Source organism: Nycticebus coucang, chromosome 7 (genome assembly GCF_027406575.1).
Source record: "Nycticebus coucang isolate mNycCou1 chromosome 7, mNycCou1.pri, whole genome shotgun sequence".
NCBI classification, from domain to species: domain Eukaryota; kingdom Metazoa; phylum Chordata; class Mammalia; order Primates; family Lorisidae; genus Nycticebus; species Nycticebus coucang.
Genome location: NC_069786.1, coordinates 134,408,708 through 134,434,603, shown reverse-complemented (window position 1 = coordinate 134,434,603; position 25,896 = coordinate 134,408,708). Strand labels below are relative to the sequence as shown.

At 47.8% G+C, this 25,896-nt stretch overlaps 2 protein-coding genes and 1 long non-coding RNA gene across 10 annotated transcripts in view; 1 reads left to right on the top strand and 2 right to left on the bottom strand.

Moving 5' to 3' along the window:
* The window catches only part of SCLY (selenocysteine lyase), a 45,643-nt gene extending 40,918 nt beyond the window's left edge, over positions 1-4,725 (bottom strand). For 3 of the 6 annotated variants that reach the window (XM_053597150.1, XM_053597151.1, XM_053597154.1), the window contains exons 1-2: positions 4,570-4,725; positions 1,730-1,842 (exon numbers count right to left, since the gene is read on the bottom strand). In XM_053597150.1, the coding sequence (XP_053453125.1) occupies positions 1,730-1,842; positions 4,570-4,658 (202 nt within the window). In that variant the 5' untranslated portion in view covers positions 4,659-4,725. Of the gene's footprint in view, positions 1-1,729; positions 1,843-4,534 lie in introns of those variants that run through there. The other 3 variants (XM_053597155.1, XM_053597152.1, XM_053597153.1) reach the window with 3 other exon arrangements.
* Positions 4,726-4,828: 103 nt separating this feature from the next.
* Positions 4,829-9,947, top strand: LOC128590065 (uncharacterized). The gene is made up of 3 exons (XR_008381204.1): positions 4,829-5,261; positions 5,997-6,265; positions 9,683-9,947. It is a non-coding gene; the product is annotated as an uncharacterized LOC128590065 (long non-coding RNA).
* Positions 9,948-15,176: 5,229 nt separating this feature from the next.
* Positions 15,177-25,896, bottom strand: part of UBE2F (ubiquitin conjugating enzyme E2 F (putative)) — a 62,996-nt gene continuing 52,276 nt past the window's right edge. For all 3 annotated transcript variants that reach the window (XM_053597432.1, XM_053597433.1, XM_053597431.1), the window contains 4 exons: positions 24,675-24,732; positions 23,276-23,308; positions 20,615-20,677; positions 15,177-15,936 (listed from right to left, as the gene is read on the bottom strand). In XM_053597432.1, the coding sequence (XP_053453407.1) occupies positions 15,886-15,936; positions 20,615-20,677; positions 23,276-23,308; positions 24,675-24,732 (205 nt within the window). In that variant the 3' untranslated portion in view covers positions 15,177-15,885. The remainder of the gene's footprint in view (positions 15,937-20,614; positions 20,678-23,275; positions 23,309-24,674; positions 24,733-25,896) is intronic.

Below are 25,896 nucleotides of genomic sequence, written 5' to 3'. Positions count from 1 at the left end.
GAGGGCTCAGCCAAAGTGCCACACTTCCCTTCCTCAGGCCCCACCAACCGGCAAACCCTGCAGACTCTCCATCCACACATACTCACACCTCGACTCCTCTCTCCACCACCCCAGCCACACCAGGTAAGGCCACTGCCACAGGATTCTCCTAGCAGGCCCTGAGTCCAGTGACCCCAAACATGGTCCATTCTCCACGGAGGGGACAGACTAATGCCTCAGAAAGTCATTTCGTGCACTGCACTATCTCCCCCCAGACCAGAGGAGGCCATGCAGCAGGTGCCTGGGTAAAGGCTGGGTAGAACAGCTGCTCTCACATGTGGTTCAGGAAAGCCTAGAGCGCCCAAGGCCCCCTCAGGGATTCACAAAGTCTAAAGTATTTTCATCATCTGCCTTCCTCACCCATCTCTGGGGATACCTTTCTGAGCTACGTAAGTTAGACCCTGGTGTCACACAGGATAAGCCAGCTGTCTGCCACTCAGCAGACACTGAAGAGATTTCAAAGCCACTTGTCTCGCTAAACTTGTTCTGCTGTGCAAAAGACAGTTCATTTTTCATAAAAGTTAACATGTAATGAATTTATTACTATCTTTAATGAATTACTAAATACCTATTTTTTAAGTTTCTCAGTTTAATTCCTGCCCACATATATAGCCTGCAGAAACAGAAGCTTCTTGGAGTCCTTAGTAATTATAAGAAAATAAACGGGTGGTGAGACCAACTGAGCAGCTCTGGGTTGAGCTGAGTCTTCCACACTTTACTCAGGACAGGGACATTCTTCTCCCAGTCTTTCCCAGACTCCTTCTTGATAGAATGCTCTGTATTGGCATTCACCATTCTACATATTTTCAAGTTTAAAATATCAGAAAGTTCGATTTTAGTAGAGGAGAGATCGGGTATATAGCAATGTCCAGAAAAGTAGCCAGAATACAGGTACTGAATAAACCAACAGATAAACTGATGAATGACTAGTACCTGCGTTGAGAAACCTCTTAGTTAACAAGTTGCTATGAAACTTTCATAAGGAAATGGATATGGGAACACATTAAACCCTATAAAGTTGAACTTAAGTATTACCAAATCGTAGGGCTTGGCAATACTCTGTTCAAAGCTATTTTAGGTCATCACGATCCACAGAAACGGTTTAACTTACCCTGAAACATTAATCAGAAAGGTGAGCTTCAGCCTGCCTGTCCTAAAGTCAACACAGCTCTGCACTAACTCCTGACTTGAGGCAAATTACTTTCCGAACCACCAATTTAATATTCTGCATTATAATAATCAGTCAGAAACAATTAAGAATATCTGTAACTAAAGTAATGAATTAAAGGTCATTTTCATTTTTTAAAAGGCCAGGATTATATGTGATTCTGATGTTTTAAAAATATATTTTGTAAATTCTATCAAAATCAACTGAGATAAGGCACAGGGTTTAACAGGTACTACTATTGCAAATAACTCTCAGTCAGACACCTTTCTCACCTGGGAAAGGGTACAGGACAGCATGTTAAATATTAAACATTAAAGGTTAAAGATTACTGTATCAACAAGGCTCAGCTTACAAATATGGTCTTCTCAGGAAAAAAGTACCAAAATTTACAGCTAAAGATTTGCAGTTAACAGAAAACCCATTCAAAACAGAGCCATCACACGTGGGGATACCATCTCTCTACACCTGCCTCTGCCCCATCGTCTCTGTGGATGTGTGCCTGTGTGCACCCTCTAGAATCACCTGCAAGATAAGGACTGCTGGGATTTCCCCAGGCTTCCCGCATGGCCTCTGCGATGGCCTGGATGACCTCTGGCTCCAGGGGAGTGGTTGCATTATAGTCCATATAAACTTTCCTGAAGGAAAGAAAAGAAAGACACATCTTTTAAGAAGGAGGTGGGACATGGGAAAGGCAGCTGCACCATGTCTAGCACATTGACAGGAGTGAACAACATGAAGGGCACAGTGACCCTCTGCATAAAAACTGCCAATTCCACAAAGGGCATTAGGAATCTCCAGATCTTCATTGGTTATAGAAAACATGCATAATTCCTGATAACCTAGAATTTTCCAGTTTCTTTTATAATTGATGAGATTCCGATTTTTAACATTTCTTTTTTTTTTGAGACAAAGTCTCACTACGTAGCCCTCAGTAGAGTGCAATGGCATCACAGCTCACAGCAACCTCAAGCTCTTGGGCCCAAGTGATTCTCTTGCCTCAGCCTCCCAAGTAGCTGGGACTACAGGCGCCCGCCACAATGCCCGGCTATTTTTTGGTTGCAGTTGTCATTGTTGTTTAGCAGGCCCGGGCCAGGCTGGAACCTGCCAGCTCCAGGGTATGTGGCTGGAACCCTACTCACTGAGCTATGGGCGCTGAGCTGATTTTCAACATTTCTTTTTCCCCTTCCTAGGATTAATGGTCTGAAGGGACTGGATTACCCTGCTGACTGCTATGAAGGTCAGACAAGCTACCCTCTCTCCTAATTGGAGGGTGGGATGGGACAATGTCCCACATTCCTGAGGGAATTTCCTGCCCACTATTTTAATTCCACTGGTTTTCTTTAATTTCCCTACACCTGTTTCTGCAATGGCCTGTGAGACTGGTGATTTTCATGCCACTTCCTCCTACACTCCCTCCTCCTTGGGTCCCACCACACTGACCTTCACCCTGGGGGCTCTAGCCCTGGACTTTGCACTCTTGGTTTTCTTTGCCTAGAATGACCCCATCCTGCCCCCACTGTTTTAGGTTTTTGCTCCAACTGTTCTTTCTTGGTGAGGCTTCCCAAACTCTATTTAAAATTGCAGCCATGATTTTTCTCACTGCTTTGTCATCAGTGAGAGACCATGGCTGCCACATGGCAGGGATTTGATTCATAAGATGACAAAGTAAATGCCACAGAAAATTCAAATCCCCTGAAAGATCTCTCATTAAGTAAAATTTATCTGAATATCTTTTTATCAATACCCAAAATCTTCCAAAACCTTCAGAAATATATCAACATATAGCAGGTAATTCTGTCTAATACTATCGATAAATTAACCTAATTTTAAATAAACAATTGGCTTAAACCAACCCACATGAAAACTCAGATATGAGTAACTAACCATGGCTGTTAAACCACAGAGCAGGGACAGAATGCGCATTAGTTTCCTGTTCAAAATCACCCAACAGGTACAAGGCTCTGGGGGTTTAACTCGTCATCCTCGACCACTCTGGTATTAGTATCAATCACCCAGGAATGTCGCAGCCGCACTGTGACTCTGCACATGCCCTGTATATCTGTTCTTTCCTACAAGTACCCCACAGTACCTCAAGCCACTAGTGTTTACTGAGTTGACTGCAGCTTTTCAATCTATTGTCTGTCTGAACCAATCTACGGCTTGAATATCAGATCAATACTTTGTCAGTACTTTATAAAATAATCTTCTATTATTTGCCACTTCCAGACAGTGCTACCAATATTGGACAAGGAAGCTAAACTTTATCAGTTTCATAACCCCCAACCAAAAAGACATGGGAACTTCCTCTCCACTGTTTCCCCAGGGGACACTTTCCAGGCTTGTCTCACTGTTCCAACCAAAGAAGAACTCTAATGACAGAGACAGGTGATTCCCGCATGGTCCCCAACTTTAAAGACACACACACCCCCTCATACTCTAGGCCTAAGTAGTGAACAAGACTATTAAATAAAAAAAAGGGGGGGCGGTGCCTGTGGCTCAAAGGAGTAGGGCACCGCAGCCCCCATATGCCGGAGAAGTGGCAGGTTCAAATCCAGCCCCAGCCAAAGACTGCAAAAAAAAAAAAAAAGCATTTAACACACTCCTGAGTTGGAGATAGAAAGCAAACGAACAAGAAAATGCACACACACCCGTCCTGCCCCGCGCAAGCATGAGAGGCCGTGTGGAGACCAAGTGCTCCCTGTCCTCCTTATCTGCAGTGCTCAGACCAGCAGGCTGAGAGGCCTCCCTCTTAATCCTTCCTCCCCCTACACCCCAGCCAATCTCCACCACACATCCCTCTTTGGGTCCCCCCCACACCACTCTTCTCCTAGATTACTACGAAAGATTCCCAGATGGTTTCCCTGCTTCCTCCCCGGTCCCACAGCCACCTGCCCCTACTTCCAGAATTCCACCACAGCACTCCAGCCGTACTGGGCACAGGGCCACCTGCTGCCCTGGAGCCTCTTCCTCCGGTGAACTAAGACAAAACCCTCAAGCCCCCGCTGACGGAATGGAGTCCTTGGCCAAGGGAACCCCAGAAAACCTCAAACCTAAAGCCTCTTTCTGTAGGTTTTTCTGCTAACTCTGCCATGCTCTTCTTTCCCAGGCCTCGTAAACCTGAGCGCTGGATGTCACTCAGGTTTCAACTACATGTCGGCTCTCCCGCCTCGCATCCCTCCTCCTCAGCTCGAATCCAGGACGCAGGCCTTCCCCGCGGACATCCCCTGGCAGGACCCCCATCTCCGGGAGCGCCACCGGCCCGCCGCCCCCGCCCTCCGGGTGGGACCCCCAGACCCCTCGCCCCGCGGCGCCCGCAGAGCTTCTCAGAGGGGGGCGCGGGCAGCCTCCTCAACGGCGCGCACCTCTCGGGCGGGCTCTCCTCTCGGCAGCCGTCGGGCAGACACGCGGCACGTCCCCGCACATCCCTCCTCGGCGCCGCAGCCGCCTCCATCCAGGCCCGGCCGGGCCAGAGCCCCCCGCACAACTGCACGGCGGGAACCCGCTGTGCCAGCCAAGCCGGGGCGCTGGAACGGGGAGGCGCGGCCACGAGGCCGGGGAGCGTTCGGATTGGCTGAGCGGCGCACCCTCAGCCAATCCGCGCGCGCTCGTAGGTGCACAGGGCGGGGCGACAGGGCCAGCCGGGTCAGGTGACCAGCGGGGGCGGAGCCAGGGCGCGTCACTGCAGAGCCCGCAGAGCCGGGGAGCGGATCGCTGTGGCCCCGGCTCCTCGCGCCCTAGCACTTTTCACTTCCGGGCAAGACTGTGGCCTTCGCTCTCCCAGGCAGGGTTCACATCGGCCGCGACCCGGCAGCGGGCGAACGGGCGGGCGGAGCCCGAGGCGCGGGCCTCCACGCCGATGCCCCCCCTCTGCTCGGCAACTGGGGGAGCTCCTGGTGCCCGCCTGCTCCCCGCGGAGGCTGGCGCGGACGGGGGGTTGGGTGGCGGTGCCGGCCGTGCCTGGAGGCTCCTCCCCCGGCCTGCCTCGCTGTCCTCGCGGCGCCCAGACGGGATCGGGCCGAGCCGCGCTCGGCCGGGTCCCTGCACAGAGGGCTGGGTGGGTGAAGTTAATCATCTACTGAGGGTGGGTTTGAGGGGACCTGGGGTAGAGGATGGAAGTCCAGTTAAGAGGCCGTTAAAATACTCAAGGCAAGAGATGAGGGGCACCAAGCAGTGGGCGTGGACCTGCGGGAAAAGATTAAGTCCAGGAGTGTTTAGGATGTGAAATAGGAATTGGGGGCGGTTGCCTGTGGGCAAGGGTTACCTAGGTAGCTGGGAAGATGGTGGTGCCTTTATCTGCGATGATAAGAAGGAGCCAGGCGAGGTCAGGATGACAGGTGGAGTTCTCATGTCTGTGAGACAGTCAAGTTGAACTACCTACCATTCAGTTGTACCACCAACCATAAAAGAAAGTAACTTATGAGAATGTTTTAAAAGAAAAAGGGCAAAGATCCATATTTTTAAATTCTAATGAAGCCATCCACCATATCTTGCTTTTCTGGCATAATAACAGTTTTTAACTTTGAGCTATGAACACATTCTGGGCACTCTTCTAAGCATTTTTTTTTTTCACATCTTCACTAATTTAATCTTGATAATTACCCTATTTGGTAGGTACTGTAGTTCCTCATTTTATATATAAGGAAAATGAAAAATAAAAGTTAAAGTATCTTGCTCAAGTTCACACAGGTAGTGGCAGAATATGAACCCAGGCCTGCTTTGCCAAGAGATTGGATTTTAATTGTCTTTTCATAGACTTTCTCCGTTTCATCTCCTTCCTATTGGGGTCCAGAAGAACTTGGCATTTCCAGCACAACCAACCGGAACATTCTGGACTCATTTCCCTTCATTCTTGCCTGCAAACCGACCTCATTTCTTACCAAATGCAGCCAGTAACAGGGCACAGCAAGGTTTAAGGATACACAGGCACCTAAGCACAATGGAAAGAGAAGAAAAGGGCTCAGAAGAAAAGTCAAAGAAGCCAAGCATACAGATAAAGTGCGGTGGAGAGGGAGTCTGCAAGGGTCTGCTGTGATAAGCAAGCGAAACGTCAGGAACCAGGTGAGGACAGGGTCAAAGTGCAAAGAGCTGAAGAATAAATGGGATGTGAAAGAATGGAGAATGAGTCAACTATTGTAAAAAAGCTAGGAAAGAGGTGCTAAAAGGCATATAAGATTAAGGGCACGTTAACAGAAGGAAACTGAAATAGAAAAACCAAGTGCTGGAGGAGATGAGAGAGAATGGGGTTAGGAGCAAAGGTGGGTAGGGAAGTTGACAGGTGAGGAGAGATTTCATTCTTGAAATCTACAGAGGGTGCCCCAAAATTTATACACATTTTAAGAAAGGAAACAACTGTGTTAAAATTGCAATACTCAATATATACCAGTAACAAAATATGAATACAAGTCATGTGTGAGGGGGAGTCTCCTCTTATAGTTGCAGAAGATAAACATGATTTGAGTATTACAAATTTAATACATTTTTTTCCTTTCTTAAAATGTGTATGCATTTTTTGGTATCCTCTGTATTTGCAAGGCTGTAAAGATGGGCGTTGGAGGGAGCCCAAGGACAAATGGCAAGGTGATTCATCTCGAGCATTCTTTGGGCCAATTGGGCAGCCACAAGAAGGTTTGTGTTTGCAGATAGAGCAAGTGCAGTGGTGGAGACAGAGAGACAAGATAATGTCCAGCATGGCTGTTGGTACCCAGGAATAAGAGGGCACCCCCACACTGAAGACAGCGTATGGTGCAACACGCAGACAAGATAATGTCCAGCATGGCTGTTGATACCCAGGAATAAGAGGGCACCCCCACACTGAAGACAGTGTATGGTGCAGCACGCAGACAAGATGTACAGCTGGCTGGTCAGCCCATAACAAATAACTTAACAGGATGTCTGTGCTACAACAGACAAGTGCCCGATAATGACCAGACGTTTAAGGAATGCTATGTCCAGGGTGATAACACAGGCAACAAATAGAACTCCACCTAAGGGGGAAAGGTAATAGAGCTATCAGAGCAAATCTCCAATAGAGAAAGATCTACAGGAAGATAAATGGATATTTTATCAAAAAAGTGGGCAGTTGTGAAACAAGAACAAAAACAATGAAAAAAGAGACATTAGACTTTAAAATTGTAATAATTGAAGTTTAAAAACAATTGAGTTTTCAGGGGCTAGGGGAGGGAGGGCTGAAGAGGCAGAGCATAGAGAATTCTTAGCACAGGGAAACTATTTTGTATGATAACGGGAGATCCGGGTTGTTTTTTTGTTAAAACTTACAGAAACTACAACAATAAGAGTGAACCTTAATGTCAGCTGTGGGCTAGGGGTGATTATGATGTGTCATTGTAGTTCATCAATTGTAACAATGTACCGCTGTGGGTGTTAAATTCATCACTAATATTTTCTTATTTTGTGTTGTTGCAAATAGGATTTTTTTCTTAATTTCATTTTTAGATTTTTCATTGCTAATGTATGTAACACACCTGATTTTTGTATATTGACCTAAAATAGTTCTACCTGGGAAATGTACTTTTATCATCAGTGAGGTCTAAGATCAACACAGCCCTGCAAGTGGGGTCTTCCAGGGAACTACCAGATTTGTTAAATAATGATGCATCTCTCTTATGAATGTGTAGGTGATTATATATTGGTTTCATAATAGTATAGTGTACATTGGAACACACTGTACCCCATAAATGTACACAGTTATGATTTAATTTAAGAAAAATAATGACGCATCTCTCTGGGAATGAGCTCCCTCTGATGGTTACCAGGCTGCGAATTTTCACTGAGAATGTATTTAAGGATACTGTGGAGGTAGAGAGTGGGGAATGGGCCTAGTCTAAATTAAAAATGCCATAGGGCAGTGCCTGTGGCTCAAAGGAGTAGGGCACGGCCCCATATGCTGGACATAGCAGGTTCAAACCCAGCCCCAGCTAAAAACTGCAAAAAAAAAAAAAAAAAAAAAAAAGACATAAACCTCTGTTCTTACTGAGTTTTTTTTTTTTTTTTTGAGACAGAGTCTCACTTCGTAACCCTTGGTAGAGTGCTGTCACAGCTCACAGCAACCTCAAACTCCTAGGCTCAAGCAATTATCTTGTCTCAGTCTCCCAAGTAGCAGGGACTACAGGCGCCTGCCACAATGCCCAGCTATTTTTTAGTAGAGACAGGGTCTGGCTCTTGCCCAGGCTGGTCTTGAACTCCTGAGCTCAGGCAATCAACCTGCCACGGTCTCCCAGAGTACTGTGATCACAGGTGTGAGCCACTGTGCCAGCCAGCCATATTGTTTCAATAGTCTTTTAGTTCATCTCTCTTCTCTTGGAACTCAAATAGTGAGAAATGTTGGATCTTTTGTTACTGTCCCATTGAGGCCTTGTTCCTTCTTTCTGTTTCTCTGCTGTTCAGAGTAAATAAATTCTATTGGTCGCTCCTCAAATTTATGGATTCTGCCTTTTTACTATTGAGCCTATCCAAGAGGTTTTTTTTTTTTTTTTTTGCAGTTTTTGGCCAGGGCTGGGTTTGAACCTGCCACCTCCGGGCGCCCTACTCCTTTGAGCCACAGGGACCGCTCCGGGAGGTTTTTTAAGTTGCTATCATTGCACATTTTAGTTCTGTAATTTCCAATTGGTTTTCTTTCTTTCTTTTTCTTTTTTTTAATTTATTTTTTGTAGAGACAGAGTCTCACTTTATCACCCTGGGTAGAGTGCTGTGGAGTCACACTGCTCATAGCAACCTCCAACTCCTGGGCTTAGGCGATTCTCTTGCCTCAGCCTCCCGAGTAGCTGGGACTACAGGCACCTGGCTACCAGTTGGTTTTCTATAAAGTCTGTATTTTTTGTGGCGATTTGATTTTTTTTCCACCAAATTTAAAATGAGTTTCTGACACTTATTTATCACGAGTGCTGTAAAATCCTTGTAAAATAATTCCACATGACTTATCTCATCATTGATGTCGGTCAATTGCCCTTTCTCACTTAGATTGCAATGTTCTTGGTTCTTGGTATGATGCATGATTTTCATTTGTATACTGGACATTTTGTCTATTATGTTAGGAGACTGAATTTTTTTTTTGAGACAGAGTCTCAAGCTGTCGCCCTGGGTAGAGTGCTGTGACATCGCAGCTCACAGCAGCCTCAAACTCCTGGGCTCAAGCGATTCTTTTGCCTCAGCCTCCCAGGTAGCTGGGACTACAGGTGCTCACCACGATGCCTGGCTATTTTAGATTTGTTTTAGTCCTAAAAATATTTTGGGCTTTGTTCTGGGACACTTACTTTTGAAACAGTTTGATCCTGCCCAGGCTTGGTTTTAGGATTTTTGGATGGAACTAGCACAGCCTTTAAAGGTTACTTTCCCATGACTTAGCCAGCACCCTTCTGAGTCCTCTACTCTGGCCTGTGGGAACAAGACTTTTCCTGTCCCTTTGTGAGCTCTTAAGTGTCATTGTCTCTGCTCCATTTAGGTGGTTCTCCTCCCCAGCAGGTGTTCTCACAGCAGTGTGTCAGTATCTGGCTGCAGGCTGGAGAGGACTTCCCTGCGGGAGTTGGGCCTGTGCCCCTTGCAGCCTCTTCTGGGTGCTCTGCCCCGGGAGTTCTGTGCCTCTCTCGACTTGATTCCACCTCAAGTCAGGGAGCCTGTAGGTGCCACCCAGAGCTGACTTCACTGTGTTGAGACCTACCAGGTCTCAGCGATCACTGTCCGGAACTGCCTGCTGTCCAAAGTCTGGAAGTTGTTTTTCCACATGTATTTTCAGGTTTTTGCTTATTTCATAAAGGAGGGTAAATCCAGTCCTTGTTATTCAAGTTGCAAGCCCAAGACCTCTCTGTTCTTTCCGTTATCATCCCTCTGACGGCTTTTGTGTCTCCTGCACGCTGGGAGTGTTTCTCCATCTGTCTCCACGTGGTCACCTGTTTCTCCGGCACCAACCCTGCCCTCCCTGCTGGGCACGTTACCTTTAATCCAGCTGTGTTTCACTTTGGTCTGTTGTTCACTTGGGACTTTTATCCTGAGTCACAGGTGCAGTTTACTGCATTTTCCTGAATGTGGATATTTTCGAGGTCCTGTTCTACCCTTACAATCTCCTGCATGTTATTTCTTCTTTTCAGCTGTAGTTTTCACAGGCACATTTACTCAAAGAAAACCCTTTTCAACCCTGACAAACCCTGTAGCCTGTCAGCTGGTGGGAGGTGGTGGCCGCTCTGCCAGCTGCTCCCTAGAACAGACTGGCATCTGCATTCTGTGCTCCAAAACTTCTCTGCATTTACTCAGCATTAGGTAGTCATGTCGTCATAACCTAGTGAATTATGGCAGCTGGCTAAGGTAAACACTGTGCTCACAGTGAGTGCCTCCGCAGAGGCAGGATACCCATAACAAATGCAGTCCACCCCCTGGTGCTTTGGGCACCCGGAGAGATGAGGATACCTCAGGGGGTGCCGTCCTCCGTCTGTAAGCGCAGAACAGCTTCATAGCAGTGACAGTAACACTGTGTGAACTGAATCTTGAAAAGGGTCTCAGCAGGGAAGCTGAGTGTCCTGGTGGAGTGAGGCTCTGAGGCCAGGCTTCTCGGGCAGCAGCTGGCAGGGCAGACAGGGGCCCGTCACAATGGGCTCCATAGGCCAAGTACAGGGATGCTTCCTCTTCTGGAGGAGTCTGGCAGCAAAGTGGGGAAGATGTAGACAGCCCATCCTCTTTAGTGTGCTTTGGTGTCATCCGAATGTCTGGCCAGCTCTTCCTTACACTGACTGTGGGTTCTCACTGTTATTGATCTGGCAAAGCACATGTGACACCAGTGGGATGCAGGGGGCTGCACCTGTCTCCTGCCCTACCTAGAGTCCCTCACCAGTGTTCCCAGGGGGACAGGTTTTATTTTTTAAACTAATTTGAGGCCGAATGTCTCAGGAATAGGAAATAATGCTACTAACCTGCAGTGCTACACCCAACCGTGTCTGTTCAACCTCACCATGGCCCAGAGAAGGAAGGACACAGGTGGATAGGGCAATTGAAGCTGGGATAGAATTTTTTAAAAAGAGACGCTTGGTAATACTGATGACTGGCTTGAGACAAAATAATCTTCAGCATCAAGCACCATGCATTGCAGGGGAGAGATAAGTTGCTAGGAAGGTCAGGAGGTCACACTGGTCATGAAAATCCAACACCAAAAAATTACAACACAGCCAGAGAGAGGAGACCTCTGAAGCCAGAGGAGGCCTCCAGGCATCACACAGATCATCAGAGGGGGAAGCTCCCCCGGACATGAACTGTGGGTCCAAGGCTCAACAAGGACAGAATGCAGGCTAAACCAGCACGTCCACCGTCCACCCGCCTCCCGGGTACTGGCTCCTCCCTGATGAGGACTCATCCCAGCTAAGTGTGCACAGAGGTCCTGTTCACAGGTCTCTCCTCCTCCAGCACCAGAAGTTCCTGGGATGTGCACTGTTGTTTCCAACTGATCCTGAAATAAGCTTAAAAAACAGAGTTTTGGAAGAACTCTAGCTCAGTAAATTGGTAATGAAAATGAATGAGACTTAAGCTGAAGCTTTTGGAGTGGCCATTTGTACAACTCAATGTGGACAAAGAGACATTATTAACAAAGCAAGGAAGGCCCGGCGTGGTGGCTCACACTTATAATCCCAGCACTATGGAAGGCTGAGGTGAGTCAATTGCCTGAACTCCGGAGTTTGAGATTAGCCTGAGCAAGAGCAAGACATAGTCTCTAAAAATAGCCAGGTGTTGTGGCAAGGACCTCTAGGCCCAGCTACTGGGAAGGCTGAGGCAAGAGGATGGTTTGAGCCCAAGAGTTTGAGGTTGCTGTGAACTGTGACGCTACAGCACTCTACTGAAGGCAATAAAGTGAGACTGTCTCAAAAATAAAAAATTAGAAAACCAACACCCCACCCAAAACAAAAACAAGGCAATGTTCCCAATTGCCTCCATCATAGCATTTTTAAAAGAATTTTTTCAAACCACAATTCTTTCAATAAATCAAATAAACCAATAATACATTGGTTAGTAGCACGTGGAAACCCAAGGCGAGACAGGATGGGCGATGAAGATGCCTCTGACGGCCCTTGCATGCTGTAGGACATTTTCTATTTGAAGCAGGGCTACAGGTGGGAGGAGAAAACGGTGTGACAGGTTTTCTCATTTTTCAAGTTCTTTGGCAAAGGAAAAGGAAAACATTTACTAAGGTTATATCTTAGCATGTTACTGGACACTGTTTATTTTTATTTTATTTATTTTTTTGAGACTGAGTCTCACTATGTTGCCCTTGGTAGAGTGCCGTAGCGTCACTCTTGGGCTTAGGTGATTCTCTTGCCTCAGCCTCCCAAGTAGCTGGGACTGCAGATGCCCGCCACAATGCCTAGCTATGTTTTTGTTGCAGTTCATCTGGGGACGGGTTTGAACCTGCCACCCTCGGTACATGGGGCCGGCGCCCCACTCACTGAGCCAAGGCACCACCCTGGACACTGTTTATTTTAGAAAGAAGAGTGGACTTATAGCAAACCCGAAATTCCAAGATTATCATGTGGATGAAAGTGAAAAATCCTAGCTTGGTGGTATCTTCTGTTGGAATTTTTACATAAAAAAACATCTGCTTGATCTGATTCAAAGCCAAGGCTGATGTTAACAGGAATTTGTAACTGACTTTTACAACCTCTCAGGGAGTAAGGTCCCAGTTAACAAAGGTAAATTGGAACACACCATCAGGTCCAGAAGAAACTGGAACAATTGATCAATTTTAATTTGTTCTGAGAAATTTTCAAGCAGTTCTTTAAAGAAGGGAGTAGGGGTGGCTGGAGAATAGAGCAACCCCAGGGAACAGTGAGAGGCGTGGTGTATTCCCTGACAACGTGTAATGGATTCTGATCACCACAGCCTGGTAGTTTGCCCACTGGGATTCTTTTAGAGGTAGAGAGCTTGGCTATTCAGTCTCTCTGCTGCCGTAAGATAAAATAAAAGATATGCAGGGTCTGCCCCTAGCTGGCCTCTGAATGGGCCAGGACTCTTGATGAGAGTGACCTGGCCATGGCGAGCCCTTGGGAAGAACACTTGGCTCCTGTATCCACAGGTTCCCAGACAAGTGCGTAAGCTGAGGACAGAGAGAAATGTGCACGGGTGCTGTGAAACATTTAAACTGCCAAATACCGGGAAACACATTCCTTTGAAAAAAATGTACATTTCAAAGTAGTTTAGCCGCAGAAATAGTCTGACATGGCCTGAAAGTTTCTGCATGCACTTGTGTAGTGCTGTGGCATTTCCAGCAGGCACACAGCCTGGCTTACTTGGTGGTTGCTGGGAACCAAGTGAGCAGCCTCTGAGGCTCAGTGTGGAGGTGGGGGCAGGTGAAGACAACCCTAGTCCAAGGAGCTGGGCTCTGCCACACTGCCGTGCAGCATGTGAGAACCACCAGGTTCAAGGAAGGAGGCACAGACCAGAGGTCAACACTGAGTTGACCAGGGCTCCTTAGCAGGACTGCAAAGGGGAAGTCACCTGCTGGTGGGAGAGACGAGAGCCACCTTCTGAGAGGCTGGCCTCCTTGGCCAAGTCTATAGACTCCTCTCCTCTCACCACCTATTACCAGGTTGGCCAGGGCACACAGACTGGAGCCAGATGTGTCACTTGGCCTGAGGGTGAGGAGATGCCAAGAAGCCAGTGGGCCACAGGTCCCACCAGGCCACAGCCAAGCACCCACTCAGTGCCAGCACTCACTGCGATGGAGCTATCCAAGTGAGCCCCTGGAGATGGGGAGGGGTTATGTGTGCAAAATATCTCCGAAGGATGCCCACAGAATAGAATGGGGTGTTATCTGGACATGCCATTTTTTAAGAATGCTTAATCTCTGATAATAAAGTATTTTTCTACTGTGCAAATACTTTGAGGTCAGAATAATTGCCATTATTGCTTTTGGTGTGGTCCAGAGGGCACAGTCTTTCACCTCCACTGAGTGAACATTTCCATCGAACAGACACAGTGGCACCGTTTCTCCTACAGACATGCCCTTGTGACAAAGTTCATGTTGACACCTGCACCACCTGTCAGCTTGGGCAGCCCCAAGAGCTACTGTGGGATGTGCCATAGCTCAAGCTCAAGATTGACACAGGGCAGAGATAGGCATATGGGCAGAACAGCCACTACCCTGGCCTCCTACCTAGCAGAGAATGTCTCATGGTAAGTGTGTAAGGATCCCTCCCAGGTCTTGGGAAGTGGAGATTACCAGGCCTCCCAGACAGGCCCCACGCCCACCACTCATTTTATCCAGCCCCACCCATCCCTGCTCTGGGCACCGATATGTGTGGCCCATCAGCAGAGGGCCACCCTCACATCTACTGGCCACATTCTTCACCTGCTGGAGACTGATCTCCTCATCAGAGACTCTGAGCAACTAAACCTGGGAGGTGGCAGACTGGGGAATCCAGAGGTCTATAGAAGCTGGCAGTTAAATCTGAGTGTTAGGCAGGCAGCATATGAAACCAGACAAACATTTATTTTGCACTCAACTTCAGTGGTTCAAAGGTCTCAGGGCCTCTCTTTGAGCTCCTCTCTGCAGCAAGTGAACCTGGCTGAGTCTGCCCTGCACCCAGACAGGGTCAGAGCCAAAACAGACTCAGAAGACCACAGGCACAGTCTCAGTGGCATCAGACACTGTTTGGGCTGATGGCTGAGGTACCTCTCCTGCCTCTTAGGACAGTGAGGGTCTAGCACTCTGGTGAGTAGCTACTAGCTCAGGATCACATGACCAGAACAGAAACACCAGCCCCCACCTGGTGCAGGATCCAGCCAGTTTCCTCTGGGCAGCATGTGAGAATGGGCTCCCTGCCTTTTGTTGGTTTTGTTTTTTTTTAATTTTTATCATCCAGATCTAGATCTAGCTTCAAAGGGCTCTGGAATGTCCTTGCCACATATGGACCTGAAAATAAGAGTTGATTTTTAAGAGCCAGATTCTTGTTGTATTTGGACAGAATGAATAATGTGCTTCATATTTTCTTTGTATTTCTCTTCAATAGTTGATTGACCCAACATCTTTCTGTCTGCTCTATACAATGAAAATACAAACTAAATGAGAATAGAAAAAATAATTAAAGCATTGAATTGTACAAATTACAAATCTGTTCCAAAATATACTTACATTAAATAAAATACGCATTTCATTAAGAGATCTACAGTGGATGACTCTATGCATTCTGGAAAGCTTCACGACACCTAGGCAGGGCCAACATTTGTGGAAGAAGCTAAGAGAATTTGCATCCAATCACAGTTTGTAGCGGGTTTCTTATTGCCAATCTGCAAGTTACACTGAACACATCATTAGCGTCACTAGTGCAGGAAACCAATTTTGTTTGGGGAAAGGGTAAGCAAGCTCTAGCCTCAATTTTGAGTTCATTACAACTTTCAAGAATTTCACCAACAACCTATACAGTACAATTTCAAAAAAGTAAACATGTTAAGGTAAGCAGACAACTCTTTAGAAGCCCAGACACATGTTCTTGCTGTGTTTATGTTGAACTCTCCATCTACAATGGGCAGTCATGAGGATGATCTCCTTCGGACAACATGGTCACAGGGCTGGGACAATCCAGAGGGGCTGAGGGAGCGTGAGGATGGGGAGTGAAGGGGCCACCTCTTGCTACTTCACGTTGGAGACAAGCTGCGTCCAGTCCATGGGCCTGCACGCGTCCCCTTCATCATCTGGCGTAGCGCTTGATGTAGTCGTCCACTTTGTTCCGGAAGTCCTCCTGCAGTGGGAGGAGCAGGGGAGAAAGAAGAACAGGGACAGTGAGTGAGAGTGAAGCTGCACCCCAGGCACCAATCAGAGCCACCCACTAAAGGCCACGTGTGAGAGGCCAGGCCTCTCGTCACCAAGGTGGCAGAATGACCAAAGACCTGCCCAAGTGTAAGGGACATTCTCCATGACTCTGGTGCCAAATGTGCACCAGATGCTGTGCTGGGCACTGTGGGGGTGGGGCACAAACATGGGGTCTGGGCTGAAGAGCCCTAAGACAACATCTCGCCCAACTGCTTGCTTTGCAGATGAGAGAAGTGTGGTTAACTCAAGCCAAGACTCCTCTACCCACAGATGGGCGTGGGCCACAGCAGCAATTCTCAGGAAGACCCTCGTTTCCTGATCTATCCTTCCAGAAGGCTTCCCTGGGCCTTGCTGCCCACTATTCCCAGCCCACACATGGCCGCACCCTTGGTGACCATGGGGGTGGGGAGTGTGCTGTGGAGCTCCAGCGAGACAGCTGCCTGGATGCCTCAGGGGCCCAAGGCAGCAGAGACCTAGGAATCACCACTGGGGGTCGGTCGGCCTTCTCAGATCTGGCCACTACCCTAGTGTGCCCCAGGCCTGCTCTCCCCAGGACTAGAAGCAAAACCTATAGGCTGTGAGGATGACCTGCAGTGCTGAACACTCACCCCCACTGTCCCCGATGACCCTGCAGGGTCTTAATGCCAGGCGGTGCACAGGGAACACAGCACAGCTGTCAGTTCTTTAGTGGACCTGACTTACACTTCCTCAACTATGCGCTTAGTCCAGGGGGATGGGCCTGTTTTCCAACACCAGAGTGTGTGCCTCATGCCAAGGCAGGTCCGCCTGCCCAGAGGAGGTCCTGCCTGGAGCGTGGCCTTGGGCTCCTGCCAGCAGGCCAGGTCCTGCGCAAGCTTAGTTCAGCACAGCAATCTGGAAAGGGCCAGGTATATTCTCAGTGTGCGGCTATGAAAACTGTCCTGTGAAAATTGTTTGGTGACTTGTTCCTAAAGCTATGACTTTGCCCAGGTCGCTGTGCCAGCCCTTGCCTCAAGGACTACATCTGGAGACTCCCACGCTGTCCTTTTACTCCAGAGGGGGACTGTGCAGGAACCCTGCCCAGCTTCTGGCAAAAATATCTTCTCAAGCTCATTTCCATAGTCCTCAGAGGTAGATAATACCACCAGGACTGCGAAAAAACTTACAGTATGTGAAATGAAGACCCTGTAAGTTCTCCCTGCCCAACTCCCACGTCCTACCCTTAGGAGAAAAGATACCACATGCTTCGGCCCTGCTGCTCCCTCCTCTCCTGCCATGGCCTCAGAGCACAGGACCAAGTGAAGACCATGGACGCTGGAGCCAGGCTGCCTGGGTTCAAATCTTAGGCTTCCCCCTCACTAGCTGGATAATCATGAGGTCTCCAATTCCTGATGGCTGTGTCCTCAGCAGTCAATAGGGACAACAGCAGTCCCCTACTGGGGTTGTGACAAGAAGCAAGTGCCTCCTGTGCCATGTGCGTGGAACAGTGCCAATCACACTGGCCTGTCACTCTCCTCTGAGCTCCCAGCATGTCCCCACCTTGGGGCCTTTGAGCTAACTATCCCTATTCTCTGAAGTACTATCCCCACCACCCTGCATTCCCTTGCCCCTCTCATCTCTGTCCCGCCTCCTTCTACTAGAATGTGTGCTCCACGGATGGAGCAGGGACCATCACTGCCACAGCCTGCCCAAGCACCCAGCACCACGCTGGCACGTATGTGGCTCTCAGCTAAAGCTGTGATGAATGACCATGAGATAAAGTGAGTGGGACATTTGCCACTGATCCTAAGTCATGGTGATGCCCCATAACTTTGCACAAAGACTGGGCTAGGGCTGGAGCATTTCTTGGAATTCGTGTGGAGGCATCACTTTGGAGACTTGAGGTCCATTTCATAGTGGAGGCTAACAGTTTGTCAACTGCAAAGCATTCCCCTATTTCATACAAAGAAAGGTCAAATGAAAGGCATCCTTACCAAACCTCTGCCTTGACCTGTGGCAGTGCCTTCTATCACATCACTGTCACTTTCTCTAACAAGGGCTGAGTGGAATGTTCTCGTCAGCCCCAATGACAGCAGAGAGGAGTACAAGGGTGGACAAAGCCTCCAAAGAGGTGGGAGCCAGAAGCATATCTGTCCAGGCTGTGGCAGCAGAGTACCAGACCTCTGTCAGATAACGCAGCCCACAGGGACACCCGCAGCAGGTGCCTGGGGCCAAGGTCGCCTCCCATCACAGGCACTTCTTTTTTTTTTTTTTTTTGTGATTTCTGGCCAGGGCTGGGTTTGAACCCGCCACCTCTGGCATATGGGACTGGCGCCCTACTCCTTGAGCCACAGGCGCCGCCCCATCACAGGCACTTCTAAGGACCCCAGCCACTGCAGACAGCCTGATCTGCCCTCTCAGTCACACTGAACACCCTGCTGTCCCCACTGGATGTCTGGGTGGTGCTTGTCTCGCCTCCCTGACACGGGTGCTCCTGCCCACTCTTCAGGCTCTGGAAGGCACCACCTCCTGGTCTGAGCTTAGGCTCAGAGCTGGGGAGAGGACCAGGAAAGGCAGATCTCAAACGCCGCACACAGGCATGGTGAACAGCAGTCTAATGTAAACAGAAGCATCACTCTGATCATTCAACTTGATGGCTAGAGCCGTCTTGATGGCTTTCATGGGTGTGTACAGAGCAATACCAACCAAGCTAACAGTGGTGGGTGCCAGTCACAGGCAGAGGGGAGGCTGTCATAGGGAAGCTGGGTCCAGTACAACACTCAAGGTTCTACCACTCAAGCCAGGCAGAGCAGTGTGGGCCCTGAGTGCGGCTGAGCTGCCTGGCCAGATCCACAGGCCCAGGGCAGTCGCTCCAGACCCCTTTTCGGACAGCGTTTCTCTCCGCAGGCTGTGTGGCTCCTTTCGGCAGTGACAACCACCCGCTGCCATGCTGCTTACACACAGCTGACATCCAGGGACCGTAATTCTGTGCTAGCTCAGGTTTTGTTATACTTTTTCCTTCCTAATAGGTTTTAGTATTTCTAGGCAAACAGTCTACTTAAACAAGTGTGTTCCTGGAAGCTCCTGAAGTCCACTTGTAAACAGCAGCACAGAAGCACAGTCTGGAGACTTAACCTGACAGTTGCAAAAGTGACTGACCAGATTCATGTCTCTAACAGGCACAGACCCCCTAAAATTCAAAGAAAATTTATCTAATAAAAGGATGGCTCAAGGGGCGGCGCCTGTGGCTCAAGGAGTAGGGCGCCGGTCCCATATGCTGGAGGTGGCGGGTTCAAATCCAGCCCCAGCCCAAAAAAAAGGATGGCTCAAAAGTAAGAACAAGTAACTCAGAGATGCAAACAGGTAATACACACGACATAAAAAGACACTGGCTGGGCTTGGTGGCTCGTGTTTGTAATTCCAGTGCTTTGGGAGGCTGAGATGTGAGGATCACGTGGGGTCTGAGATCAGACTGAGCAACACAGTAAGACTCCTTCTCAAAAAAAAAAAATTAGACATGGTGGCATGGGCCTATAGTCTTAGCTGCGGGAGGCTGGGGTGACAGACTGAGACTCTCTTCAAAAAACAAAAAAATAGGAAGTTAAAAAAAAGACCCCAACTCTCTGGGAAGTCAGAAAGTAGGGGATACCACCGCATTGCAGAGCACACAGGGAAATGGGCACAGAAAAGCAGGGTGGCAAAGGCTATTCAAATTAAGAATACATACAATCTGACCTAGCCAGCTCTAGGACTCTCCTCCATTAAAAAAAAAAAAAAAAAAACCCAGAATTTAAGGCTATGCGTACAAGATATTTATTGTATTACTGTTTGTAGTTGGGGAAAACAAATCTGAGAAGAACCAAACCTGACAGCCTACCAAGGAGAGAACAAGACAGTAGCTGCCCTGTGGGATACATCATGCAGCTCCGGGAGTGACAGTGATGGTTTATATATTGACTTGGAGGAAAACATATAAAAAAGGAATTAAAGATCAAGAGTAAATATATAATGGGAGGTGCCTGTAGCTCAGTGGGTAGGGTGCCAGCCACATACACGGAGGCTGGCAGGTTTGAACCTGGCCCGGGCCGGCTAGATGACAATGACAACTGCAACAACAACAAAAAAATAGCCATGAGCTGTGGCAGGTGCCTGTGGTCCCAGCTACTTGGGAGGCTGAGGCAAGAGAATCACTTAAGCCCAAAAGTCTGAGATTGCTGTGAGCTGTGATGCCACGGCACTTGACCCAGGGTTATAACTTGAGAATCTGTCTCAAAAAAAAAAAGAGTAAATATATAGGACCTCATTATTTAGGGTAAAGATCAAAACCAAATGTTCGTGCACATGTCTGAGCTCAGCAAAAGGTGTGAAGGGACAAGGCAGCTGACACTGCCCATGCTCCTCCACACCCTGCATGTTAACGAGGTGAAGGACAAACCACCTATTTAATTATTCAGACTGGATTCTGTGAGGAATCAAAGCAAATAAAATCTACTTCCCTCTGACCTTGGGTTATCATGACACATCGTTTACAAACTGCTTTAATTCTAGCCCTGCACCCCATCATCCTCAGTTTCTCACTCATCCAACCCAGAGACAGTAGTGACTGCCTTTGTGCCGAACACGCCAGACCAGAACGAGCCACTGCTCACCTTGTCCCGCAGGTGATGCTCTGCAGCCTCAATGTTCAGTGGGTCATCAAAATTCAAAAGATCCTTAAAAAGAGAAGAAAGTCATAGTAAACATTGGGAAGAATCCCTTTTTCCTCTGTTAAAGCCTTCACCTCATAAAGCAACAATTTAAGTCTAATTAGCACTTTGCTGACCAACACGGAGAGTTGAGAATTCCATTAAAAATTCAAGTCCTAAAAAAAAAAAAAAAAAAAAAAAAAAGAAGTCCTTTCAATATAAAAAGTATGTTTTTCAGAATGGTGGTTCAGGGCGGTGCCTGTGGCTCAAAGGAGTAGAGCAATGGCCCCATATACCGGAGGTGGCAGGTTCAAACCCTGCCCCGGCCAAAACAAACAAACAAACAACAACAACAAAACCCCTGCAGAATGGTGGTTCATAACTGACTGAAAGCAATCGGGCAGAATGAAAACCACTTTCATTATGAGTACTTCCAAATAAAAATTCCATTCTTTTTCATAAAATTATTTTTCTTCAGGCTGGGCCTGGTGGCTCACACCAGTAATCCCAGCATTCTGAGGTGCTGGTCTCTGTGGTGGATCGCCTGAGCTCACAGGTTCAAGACCAGCCTGAACCAGAGGCTGAGGCAAGAGAATCACTTGAGCCCAGGAGCTTGAGGTTACTGTGAGCTGTGACGCCACAGCGCTCTACCCAGGGTGACAAAGTGAGACTCTGTCTCCAAAAAAAAGAAAAAATTAATTTTCCTCTTTTAATTTATTTTATGATTAACAACTTTGCCTTTGTGAGCCTATGGCTTACTTGGGCCTTCACTGGATTTCCCTCTGTATCTTCTGACTCACTTTGCAAGCCTTGCACTCATAGCTGTAGGGTACCACCCAGAACATGACCAAATGCCAAGGTTTATTTTTCTGCCAAGGGACCTGGGCAGACCCAGTGGCTCCAGAAAGCATCCACGGTGGAAGCTGAGGACAAGGACAACGTGTGGGTCCCTGGAGGGCACCTGTCCTTTTCACTCTCTCAATCAAAACTATAGGTGCAAAGGCTCAACATTACAATGAAGCATGCCCACTGGGTGGATTTGAAGTCCTGCTCAGCATTCAAGGCTCCAGAGTAAAACTTCATTCACTTTAATAAAAAGCCAAAAACAAATCCCAACACAGTGACAGAGACCCACAGGAACCGATCCAGATGTCTGAGTCCAAGTGTCTGTCAGGCATTGCCTTCCCACAGGGACACAGGGGCCTCCTGAAATCACTGGCAGCATCCTGCTGCTTTGCTGGTGCTGTAGGTGTCCACCCAAGAACACCAGGTTAGAGGGCAAAGGTGGGCAGGGACTCCCTGTTGAGTTCGAGGCTCTAGTATTTTTTCTCCTCCTGAATCTGAATGTGTGCCCTTGGGTGCAAGTGTCCTGCAGGCACATCTGTGGCTGCATCCAGGTCTTGGTGGGCTATCTCATGTGTTCATTTTCATGGAGGTGCCTGAGGTTTTACCAAAAAAGTGGCAAAACCTTTTTTTCCCCCCAGAGACAGAAGCCTGAAGCTTATTTCTTTAAGAGCTCTTTTATGACTCAAAAAACAAAAGTTCAAAGGAATAAATACTTTTACATTTAAAAAGTCCAACTACCAGTGCAGATCCTCCCCCAACTGGTGATGAAGATACAGCAGAAAAGGATGAGTTGTAGACACTGATCTGCTAGTGCTATGATATTGTAAATACTGGACTCAGGAACTTTCGTTAGGAAAAAATTGAGAGAACTTCAGTCTTGAATGTAATTGGAATCTTCACCTTGGAGTGGAGTTGAAAATGCTATAGCCCAAGTGGCTGTTTACTGCTTTTCTTTTTTTTTTTTTTTTTGTAGAGACAGAGTCTCACTTTATAGCCCTCGGTAGAGTGCCGTGGCCTCACACAGCTCACAGCAACCTCCAACTCCTGGGCTTAGGCAATTCTCTTGCCTCAGCCTCCCGAGTAGCTGGGACTACAGGCGCCCGCTACAATACCCGGCTATTTTTTTGGTTGCAGTTTGGCCGGGGCCGGGTTTGAACCCGCCACCCTCGGTACATGGGGCCGGGGCCTTCCCAACTGAGCCACAGGCGCAGCCCTGTTTACTGCTTTTCATTAGCAGTTGCTCACATGTCTTGGGGTGGGGGGAGAAGAAGAATTGGCTGTCTTAAAAACTGGGTATAAATGCTGGGTTAGGGCGTGTGTTCACCTTACATATGTTCTATTTAACAATTGGGTCATGTGCATCTGGTGTAGGAACTTTTTTCTACCATAAGTGACACCAATAAATGTTTGTTATTTAAAAAAAAAAAAAAAAAGTCCAACTACCAGCTTTTGGCCTCTTCCCATCCTATGGCCACAGTGAGATGTGCTGCTTCCTGAGCATACAAACTTCTGCAGCTTGTCACTGACAAGGAGGGACAGTGCTAAGGTTCTGGAAACAAATGAAACCACTTTGTCCCCCAAAGGCAGAGGTAGCCACCCCATGAACAGAAGTGGGGGCTCCTGGTCCCACAGACTCTGCACAAGCTACTCCAAAGCCCCCTAGGCCCTGCCTCACTGTTCTACTCCTAAAAGAAGGTAATTTAAACACATTTTTGTGTTATCCTTAAGGTGACATTTAGAACCAGTGGTCAGAGAAATGGAGAAAAACTTTATACTTACAGTAAACAAAGAGTTTAATCCCCAAACAACATCCTGAAATAAGAAAGAAAATAGGAAACATGTTTGAGGCTATGGTATATATAAAGCCTTTTAAACCCACAGCAAGAAATGGCTCTTGTACTGCTTAAAAAATCTGTCCTCAGCATGTGCCGTTTTTCTTAACTCAGAAAATTCAAACAACCTCTCTTCAAGTGTAACAACAAACTCTGGGAAATTTAAGAGCTCTGCAGTCACAAGAGCGAAACAGTAAGAGAGAAAGAAACCAGCGCCCTCCACGGTGCCCCAGAGCCCACAGATCAGCTGTGGGCCTATCACCTCATACAGTCACCAAATAGGATTCAGACTTCTAAAACAGTACCTCTGAAATAAAATCCATTGTTTTTTAACATTACTGCCCCTTGGGGTCATAGATAGACTGAGACTCCTCAATAATTTTCCTTCAGTTACTTCAAGAATCAGAGGAACCAACATTTCAAAGATCAGATTTTCATTAAGTGAAATTAAAACCAATGTCCTATCTGTCTTGACTCACCTCTGTGACTCAGTCACGAATGCTTCCTCTCCACAGCTCACCTGTCCTCAAGCTCACCTCTAACACTCTCCTCGGTGGTAATTTCATTTGCTCTTCTCTGCTTGCTCTTGTCCATCCCTCTATCCACCCATCACTGACCTCATGGTGTGAGTCTGGCCTAGAGCTGGAGCCCCACTGTCTGGTGGAGTGGGTCAGATAGACAGGCAGTGTCCCCCCAGGCGCTTAACCTGGGAGGGGAGGCTTCATGGAGGAAGCAGCAGCTACCTGAGGGGGCCTGCAGGGGAGCAGGGTCCATCAGGCAGAGGGCTGTGGGAGGGAGGCCTCTTCCCAGCAGAGCCACAGCCTGTGCAGAGGCTGAGCCATGGCTAGCGGGTGACAAGAGGCTAGAGAGAAGGCCAGGTGGACCGCCTACCACAGCAGAGATCACGGCTCAGGAGGTGCTGGATGTGACTGCAGTCTGCAATGTCACCTGATGCTGGGCCAAGGCAAAAACCCCTTCCTGTGCTGTTCTCAGGATCCTTGCTTGGTCATAGAGATCTAATACCTGCCAGTCCTCTCTGGCTGTGGCAAGCGGTCTGCACGTCAGTGTGAGCCCTCTCTCTGGGGGCAGAAGGGCTTAGGACACCGCTGCTGAACAGTGGCATGAACATTCCCCTGGTGAATGGCAGTGTGGCTCTGAAGTCTGCAATTTGGGCTCCTGTCTCTGGTTCTGGAGTGATGCCAGGCGCTGGTCACCAAGGGCACGCATCCTATCCAAACTGACCAGGCCCACTGACTGGCTGGGTACCCCCTTCAATGGGCAGTGGGGAGAGGAGGGGGCAGTATGTGCCCGGCCACCAGTGTGGACTTGACAGGCACAGGCCCTACCTTCAGTGTTCGTGTGGGAGCCCAGCCAGTGCCATCGATCGAGTGTTCTCTCAGTAAACTGAAAAAGACAAGCACAGAAATGTCAGTGAGGAGCAGCTGAGGGTGACCTGAGCCACAGGCGCGAGTCTTTGCACCACACAGCACTCACTTTCTCTGTGATCTGTCTTCTCCTCGTGGCCTTTCAGTTTCATATCTTGCTGAGGAAGGCGTGCTCTACCTCCAAGGCTATACATATGTTCAGTTATGTCTTACATTATTTTTATCTATCTAATGTACACAGAGATCTTTAATCCTTGACATGGAATATAAGGAGAGGTAAAGCATGCTTAAAAAAGAATAAGAAAGAAGGCCTGGCACGGTGACCCATGCCTGTAATCCCAACAATCTGGGAGGCTGAGGCAGGAGGATCCCTTGAGCTCAGGAGTTAAAGACCAGCCTGAGAAAGAGTAAAACCCCATGTCTACTAAAAACAGAAAAATTAGCTGGGCACTGTGGGTATGGAGAGAGGGGTGCTCTAACACACTGTTGATAGGATTGGAAACTAGTACAGACTTTTTGGGAGAAGTATGGAGAATCCTCAAAGAGGTAAAAGTAGATTTCCTATTAGAGCCCACAATACCATTACTAGGTATCTACTAGAAGAAAAAATAATCATTTTATTACAATGACATTAGCATTCGAATGTTTATAGCACTCAATTCATAATTGTCAAGTTATGGAAGCAACCCAAATGCCCATCAACTCATGAACAGATTAACAAATTGTGGTATATGCATACCCTGGAATACTATTCAGCCAAAAAAAGACGGAGACTTCACATCTCTTGCATTTATCTAGATGGAGTTAAAAACCATTCTCCTTAGTATAAAGTATCTCAAGGGTGAGGCCTGTGGCTCAGTGAGTAGGGAGCTGGCCCCATATACTGAGGATGGCGGGTTTAAACCCAGCCCCGGCCAAACTGCAACAAAAAATAGCCCGGCATTGTGGCAGGCACCTATAGTCTCAGCTACTTGGGAGGCTGAGGCAAGAGAATCAGCTAAGGCCAAGAGTTAGAGGTTGCTGTGAGCTGTGATGCCACAGCACTCTACTGAGGGTGACAAAATGAGACTTTGTCTCTCTAAAAAAAAAATACAAAGTATCTTAAGAATGGAAAACCAAGTATCCCATGTACTCAATACTAATTTGAAACTAGCAGATGAACAGCTACAGGCCCACATGAAAG